Source organism: Henckelia pumila, chromosome 4, assembly GCF_033568475.1.
Source record: "Henckelia pumila isolate YLH828 chromosome 4, ASM3356847v2, whole genome shotgun sequence".
Taxonomy (NCBI): domain Eukaryota; kingdom Viridiplantae; phylum Streptophyta; class Magnoliopsida; order Lamiales; family Gesneriaceae; genus Henckelia; species Henckelia pumila.
This window is the reverse complement of record NC_133123.1, coordinates 200641680-200650307: the sequence shown is the minus strand read 5'-3', so window position 1 is coordinate 200650307 and position 8628 is coordinate 200641680. Positions and strand designations below refer to the sequence as shown.

At 38.8% G+C, this 8628-nt stretch overlaps 1 protein-coding gene and 1 non-coding gene across 2 annotated transcripts; one reads left to right on the top strand and one right to left on the bottom strand.

The window, feature by feature from the left end:
* Positions 1-2776: 2776 nt before the first annotated feature.
* On the bottom strand, positions 2777-5089 carry LOC140862598 (uncharacterized). The gene has a single exon (XM_073265631.1). The coding sequence runs from the start codon at positions 5087-5089 to the stop codon at positions 2777-2779; it is 2313 nt and encodes a 770-aa protein (XP_073121732.1).
* Positions 4575-4681, top strand: LOC140869977 (small nucleolar RNA R71). Its single transcript, XR_012146964.1, has one exon. It is a non-coding gene; the product is annotated as a small nucleolar RNA R71 (small nucleolar RNA).
* Positions 5090-8628: the final 3539 nt, after the last annotated feature.

Sequence of the window (8628 nt, the reverse complement as noted above, 5' to 3'; positions counted from 1 at the left end):
GGTGTGGAGCGCCCGCGCGTCCTGCTCTATTTTTTCGGAGGCCCGGACAGGGCTTTAGGTGTGCTCGCGCCTCGGGTGGCGCGCCCGCGCGTCACCTGTTAAAAAAAAAAATCCTTTGTTTTTAATCTTAGATCTTGTATGCTTAATTATTGTTTATTCCGAGATTAGATGATTAGAATCGAGGTCTCACATATTCTCTTGGTTCGTTCCTTGTACGAAACCGCCATATCATATGCACTGTCGCGGAATTCCTCCAGTTGATTAAGCTCCAACAATCTCTTTTCACCTGCAACAGCAAATTCAAAGTTTAGGGTCTTAGTAGCCCAATATGCTCTATGTTCTAACTCAACAGGTAAATGACATGCCTTTCCAAATAACAGTCCATAAGGGGAAGTGCCTATAGGTGTTTTAAACGCGGTCCTATAGGCCCATAAGGCATCATCAAGTCAAAGTGCCCAATCTTTCCGATTAGTACTCACACTTTTCTCCAAAATCTGTTTGATTTCTCGATTGGACACTTCCACTTGGCCACTGGTCTGGGGTGATATGGGGTAGAGACTTTATGCTTGACACCATATTTTTTTAAGAGTTTGTCAAAAAGTTTATTGCAAAAGTGGGTGCCACCATCATTAATGATTGCACGGGGTGTACCAAACCGATTAAAAATATTTTTCTTCAAAAATTTCAGTACAACCTGTGCATCATTTGTCGCATAAGCTTCAGCCTCTACCCTTTTTGAAACATAATCTACTGCGACCAGAATGTATTTTTTTGTCATAGAAATTGGAAATGGTCCCATGAAGTTGATTCCCCATACATAAAATATCTCACACTCAATGATATTATTTAAAGGCATTTCATTTCGGTTTGAGAGATTACCTGTCCGTTGACATCTATCACAAGATAATACAAACAAGCGCGCATCCTTAAAGAGATTGGGCCAATAGAACCCACATTCAAGTACCTTTGCTGCTGTTTTGACTGGCCCAGCATGGCCACCTACCTCACGATCATGACAATGACTGAGGATGCTTTGAATTTCTCCTTCCGCCACACATCTCCGGATCATTGAGTCAGCACATATTTTAAACAAAAACGGTTCCTCCCAAAAATAATGCTTGACATCTGATAAAATTTTTTTCTTCTGATGGAAAGACAGATTATGTGGGAGTGTGCTTGTGACTAGATAATTCGCAAAATTAGCATACCATGGTGAACTTTCTATGGCAAAAAGTTTTTCATCAGGGAACCAATAATCTATGTCCTCTATCTCATTTGTTGCACCATCAGCAATGCATTCTAATCTAGATAGATGATCAGCTACTACATTTTCAACACCTTTCTTATCCCTGATCTCTAAATCAAATTCTTGCAAAAGTAAGATCCACCTAATCAGTCTAGGTTTCCCATCTTTCTTTGCCAACAAGTGCTTAATAGCAGAGTGTGTATACTGTGATTTTTGAGAGTACAAGGTATGAATGAAATTTATCCAGTGCAAATACTACAGCTAACAACTCTTTTTCAGTGGTGACATAATTTAGTTGAGCTTCATTAAGAGTCTTGCTAGCATAGTAAATAGTTTTGAATACCTTGTATATTCGTTGGCCAAGCACTGCGCCAACAGTAGAGTCACTTGCATCGCACATGACTTCAAATGGGAGATCCCAGTTCGGTGATGTAAGTATTGGTGCAGTCACCAGTCATTCTCTCAAAACTTCAAAGGCCTGCAAAAAATTCGAATCAAAGTCAAAAGGGGCATCTTTCATTAGCAAATAAGAAAGAGGTTTGGCAATTTTTGAAAAATCCTTAATAAACCGCTGATAGAAGCCGGCATGGCCCAGGAAACTTTTGACTCCCTTGACTGTCGTAGGTGGAGGCAAATTTTGAATAACATGCACCTTGGCTTTGTCCACCTCGATCCCCTGCTCAGAAATTTGGTGACCCAATACTATACCTTCTGTCACCATGAAATGGCACTTCTCCTAGTTCAGTACCAAATTTGTCTCCTCGCATCTCATTAAAATAGAATTCAAGTTATGCAGACATGCATCAAAAGATTTACCGAAAATAGAGAAATCATCCATGAAAATTTATAAAAAATTTTCGACCATATCATAAAAAATGGCAGTCATGCACCTCTAAAAATTAGCAGAAGCGTTACATAACCCGAAAGGCATACGTCTATAGGCAAATGTACCATATGGGCAAGTGAAAGTCGTTTTATCCTGGTCTTCAGGTGCAATCGCTATTTGATTGTATCCTGAATACCCATCTAAAAAACAGTAAAACTCATACCCTGCCAGTCTCTCTAGCATTTGATCAATGAAGGGGAGGGGAAAATGATCCTTACGGGTTGCGTCATTTAGTTTTCTATAGTCTATGCACACACGCCAACCTGTAACTGTCCTAGTGGGTATCAGTTCATTTTTCTCATTCTGTATGACAGTAATTCCCCCCTTCTTTGGTACACACTGCACCGGACTCACCCATGGACTATCAGATATAGGATAAATGATACCTGCATCCAGAAGTTTGATCGTTTCAGCTTTTACAACTTCCTGCATTTTTGGATTCAATCTACTTTGTGGTTGGACCAATGGGTTGATGTTCTCTTCCATTAAAATCTTGTGCATGCATAAGGATGGATTGATTCCATTGATATCCGCCACTTTTCAGGCAAACACACTCTTGTGTTTCTTGAGAACCTCCATTAGTCTGGCCTCCATCTCACCTGTCAAAAAGGAAGATATTATAACAGGTAACTTATCATTCTCACCTAAAAAATGTATTTGAGATGGACAGGTAATGGTTTCAATTCCACAGTAGGTGGTTCCTCAAGGCTTGGTTTCTGGAGGACTAAATCCTTCCGGTCACCAAGGTCTTCAAGTCTAAGATTTCCACCTCTTCTCCATGACTGGTTGTCATTCAAATATGCGGTCATCTCTTCAATTCCATCACTAAGAACGTCCACTTGCTCAGAGATATGTGCAGCTTCTAATGGTTCCTGAAAAGTGTCCTGCACATAATCAAATAACAGTGAGTCCACTACATCCAGTTGAAAACATTCTTCATTATTCTGAGAAAATTTTAAAGCATTAAAAACGTCAAACGAAATTTTCTTTTCTCCCACTCTTAACAGCAACTCTCCTTTTCGGACATCTATTAATGCCTTTCCTGTCTCCAGGAAGGGTCTACCCAATATGAGTGGCATGTCCAAATCCTCTTCCATATCTAACACCACGAAGTCCACGGGGAAGATGAATTTGTCCACTTTTACAAGCACGTCCTCGATTATCCCCTGTGGATATTTGATGGACCTGTCTGCCAGTTGTAACGACATTCTGGTGGACTTTGGTTCTCCCAAGCTCAATTTCCTGAACACAGAGTAAGGCATTAGATATATACTAGCACCCAAATCACATAAAGCTTTATGAAATTGAATATCATTAATCACACAAGGGATAGAGAAACTCCCTGGATCTTTTTGCTTTAATGGGATTTTATTTTGCACCAGTGCTGAGCAATTCTCAGTCAGACTAATCATTGCATGCTCCTCCAGTTTCCTCTTGTTGGAGAGGATCTCTTTCAAGAACTTTGCATAACTTGACATTTGCATCAGTGCATCGGCAAAGGGAATATTAATATTCAATTTCTTGAATACTTCTAGGAATTTTCCAAACTGAGAATCTAGTTTTGCCTTCTTCAGGGCTGCAGGAAAAGGTGGTGGCACAACAATTTTTGCTTGTGAAGTGGGTGAAAGTGTTGGGATAGATGACTTACCTGCAATTCTTGTTGATGTAGCCAATTCTGGCTCTTTCTCGACCTGTGGTGCAGGCTCTACTGTCTTCCCACTCCTTAGTTCAATTTCTTTTACCTGCTCCTTCGGATTCTTCTCCGTGTCACTCGGCAAGGTACCCTGATCTCTGCTGGAAATTGTTTTGGCCAATTGCCCTATCTGATTCTCCAGATTCTTTATCGAAGCATCTTGATTCTGCATCCAGGTTTCAGTAGATGATATGAATTGCTGCATCATCTGCTCTAAACTCGATTTCCCTTCTTGAGGTTGTCTGCCGTAGTTCTGATTCCCATATGTCTTATTGTTCTGTCCACTCCACGAGAAATTTGGATGCTGTCTCCACCCTGGATTATAGGAGTTCGAGAATGGGTCATTCCTTGGGCGATTTTGATTCCCCATGTGACTTGCCATAACTCCCTCTGGCTGAGAAAATGTTTGAAAGTCTTTCGTGAAATGTTCTGCACCACATTTTTCACACCATACTTCTTGAACTCGCATCACAGAGTTTCCTATACTCAGTTCCTCAATTCTCTTGTTCATGACTTCAAGTTGAGCGGCCACTGATGTGAATGCATCAACCTGATGAATCCCATTAGATTTTCGGGCTGCACTCCTTTCAGATAAAGGGTGATAGCTACTAGATGCCATTTCCTCAATTAATTCATAACCATCCTCTGATGATTTTCGCAGTAAATTTCCACCTGTAGCTGCATCTAACATGGAACGATTAGAGTGAGAAAGACCATAATAAAAAGTTTGTACCACAAGACCGTCTGGTAATTGGTGGTGTGGACATCTCCTCAGTAGATCTTTGTAGCGCTCCCATGCATCATAAAATGTTTCCTGTTCTCCTTGGGAAAAAGTTGTGATGTCAGTTCTTAGTTTCATTGACTTAGATGGTGGAAAGTATTTGGTGAGGAAAGATTTCGCCAGATCATCCCAAGTCATGATGGAACCTGCAGGTAAATTTGTCAGCCATGCTTTCGCCTTATCTCGTAGTGAAAAAGGGAATAAACGCAAACGAATAACGTCATCAGAAACTCCCTGTATCTTGAATGTATCACAAATTTCCAAAAAATTTGTGAGGTGCACATAGGGTTCATCAATGATAGTCCCGCCAAATTGAAGTATGTTTTGAATCATTTGAAGAATAACAGGTTTTATCTCAAAGTGATTTGCTGCTACAGTTGGCCTGATGATGCCTGGTCTAGAACTTTTGATGTTCGGTAAGGCGAGATCCATCATGGATCTGTAAACTGGTTGTTCTTGTTCTTGTTCTTGTTCTTCTTCCATTTCTTCTTGTTGTTGCCTTCTTCTTCTTCTGTGAAAAGTTCTCTCGATTTCTGGATCAAAAGGCACTAGTTCTTCAGATGAGTGTCGCATGCACTGCAAGAGAATCCTGCAGTTCACAGATGGAAAAGAGTGATTAAAATTGTAATAGAGAAAAACCAAATAAAACAAATTAAAATCTCAATAGTCCCCGGCAACGGCGCCAAAAACTTGATCGACGGAATACTAACACTTAAATTTTCTCTAAAAATCTCTCAATTCCAGTCGAAATAATCGCAAGTGCACGATTCAAGTTATAATAAGATGTATTGAGTACGAGTATCGTCCTCAGGGACCAAACAATAATAATTTGTTTCTTTGATTTTTAACTACATAAAGTATCGAAAATTTGATTTTGGATTCTATCTAACATTTAACACTAAGAACTCAATGTAAATAAATCTAAATTTCACAACCACGAAACCAATTTGCACCACTAAAAGAAATAACAATTTGAAAAGATTTTTGTTGGAATTTCGGTTCACCTTCCCCTTAATTGAACTGGATGATTGGAACTTAATTATTGCGCATAAGTTTGACAGAAATCCCTGTAACATTGACACTCTCTCTCGAGGTTATGCAAAACTAATCAAATCAGTGAAACAATTAAATCTCTCTAATTATTTATCACGACCTATTGCTTTGCATTCTATGAATTCTACAGCTTTCAACCTGGTGGTCTATGGCTATCAACATGTACTAAATAACATATCTCTATGCATATTTTAAATCCATGGATTCTATCATTCGTCCTAATTATGAACCTATCTCTCGACAACAATTCACAATTTACGAATCTATGTTAAGGGTAGCTAATCATCAACATAGAGAAAAACACATGATAAAATCAATTATAAACATAAATCAAATCTCAATACATCCGGTGATTCAATCACACTACAGTGTTTCGGGGTTCGGATCCCCTTGATTCCAACAAAATAAAAGTTTAGCTACTGAACGTCATTACAAAATTCAATCTAAAAACAATGCTTAACATAAAAATTCAGAAAAGATGAAGAGAAAAACTCCCAATGGAGATGAGAAATCTTCAATATTCAGAGCCGCCTCCTCCTGTGTCTGTGCGTGTGTCCAACCCTCAAAATCGTTTAATAACATCCTATTTATATGGCCCAAGAGTCCTCGTCAAACTAATTACCCGAAATAAAATATTTCCCAAAATTACGTGCAGGCGCCCGAGTGGTAGAAAAGAGCCGCCCTGGCTGAGCTCTGCCTCGAGGGTTTTTCTTCAAACGGGAGTGCGCGCGGGCAGTAGAAAAGTGCCGCCCGAGCGGTTGAGCTCTGCCTCGAGGGTTTTTCTTCAAACGGGAGTGCGCGCGGGAGGTAGAAAAGTGCCGCCCGAGTGCCTTGTCTTTTTCCAGAAATATAAAGTCCTTCTCTTGCTTTTCTCACGATCGCATGCGTGCAACGCCTTCTCATTAGCATTTTCTAGTGATTTTCTGCAGTACAAATAAATAAACCATAGGAGTGACTACAAACACAATAAAACAAAAAAAACAGAATAAGAATGGTAAGGAACAGACACAACGTAACCGAAACGAATGCAAAACAAACACAAAACATGCAAAATAACGCACAAAAACGACTCCTATCAAACATACAACCACAAGTATGTGATTTTTTGTTGGGATAACTCAAAAATCACCGTTCTTGAGTTTCATAACCATTTTCAATCGATGTCCATTTATACCTTCTCGTTTCTTCTTGGTTCTTGAAAACTTCAAATCTGAAATATATTATCAAGAACACATATATCATAATCTATTCAATCTCACAATTCAATCTTCCATATCAAAGAAACTTCAAACCTAGCTCAACTTCTTCTTCGGTTCGAAAGCGGACTTCTCGAGTGTATCAAGCTCTTAACTAATCTAAATTGAAGTATTTGAATCAAGGAATATCAGATATAAATGCTTATAAACTTCAGCTCAATTGCAAGGTCTCAAAACTACTTCAAATCATAAGCCGATGGCGTAACAACGGCAATTCGGTAACCGAAACGATATCGAATCAATAACTAAGCTTTTATCCATGATATATATCAGAAAATAGCATCATAAACTATCACATCAGCAGCTATAAAACTCGAACTAAGGCTGGAATTCATATCGAGTACAAACAACGCTTTTTCTTCGAACCGGTTTCGATCATACAAGACATATAATCTCAAGAACAACAAAATATAGTCATATCTGATTTCTTCCAACTTATAACCTTCAAAACATGCTGGACAGGTAAGAAAACTTACACCAAATCGAAGCTCGTACCAAGAGGATCGCAGCGCTATATTCAAAATTAAAATCGGATCACCGGATCAAAAGATACGAGGTTTTGAAAATCAAATATCAAAGAAGAAAAGGGAGGTCTTGGTTTTTGCTCTTGGAATCAAAATGAATTATCTCAATTACACGTATCCAAGCTGACTCTTCAACAAAAATTCTGATATGTATAGCCATATTTGCAATTTAGTCCCTAGAAACTTCAAAAATTGCAAAACAGCCCTCGACCCTCTTTTTAATTCAATTTCAATCCTAAATAATTTAAGAATATTAGAATTTAAATCTAAACTCTAAAAATTCTCAAATTAAATATACTCGAATTAAAATTAAATAATCTCGGATTAAATAAAATAATCCCGTGCCTTACAGAGAAAGTCTGCAGAAAAAACATGAAAACGACTTAAATTCGAATATGAAAGTGTTGTTGCTTGCCAAATATAAATACACATTAATGGGGGCACTTGGAGGCCACCCGCCTTCTTAGAAAAATACTCGCGCATATATTTTCACTATTAGAGGTAAACCGACCACTCTCGGTTTACACACACACAATCGGTCGATGAACGAAAAGCCTGCTTCAATGTTTACATTAAAGAGCAGAAGAATACACATAAGCAATCATAATATCAGATCATTAGGATCACAAGATGTCAAAAAAACATGTTGTATCTGCGATTTGTCAGTTGAGGTGCTGCAAACCTCTTTGTAACAAGAATCAGTCGAGTGCTGAGTTCTTGAGTCTATGAGTTCTGAGATAGGCAATCGTGTGTAAGTTGTAGTCTTGGAGTGCACTTTTGCAAGTATGTTGCGTTATTTATTTCCCTCACAAGCGCACGAGGTAAAAGTTTTAATAAAGGATGAATAGATTTGTAGTAACCCAGATTTCCATTTTAAGATAATAATATGATAATGATGATTAAGGGTTAGTAATTAACCAATTCAAGGGCTTAAACGGGCTTTGGAATATAGAATTGGGATTCCAAAGTTTTGGGCCAGATCGAACGGTCTGAAGAGCCTTCGGACAATCCGAACCCAGCAGTTCGGGAGCTCCGATTTTGCCTTGTTTGACTTCGGAGTTAAGGCAAGTTTGGACGATCCGAACCCACGATCGGACGGTCCGAACTCCCATATGTGTAGTGACCCTGCATGGAATAACCTACTAACTGGCAACTAATAGCATGCATTAAACTTAATACAGCAAAATTC

Excerpts from the sequence above, each read along its gene's own strand:
- LOC140862598 (XM_073265631.1), bottom strand. The coding sequence starts at position 5,089 with ATGGAAGAAGAACAAGAACAAGAACAAGAACAACCAGTTTACAGATCC.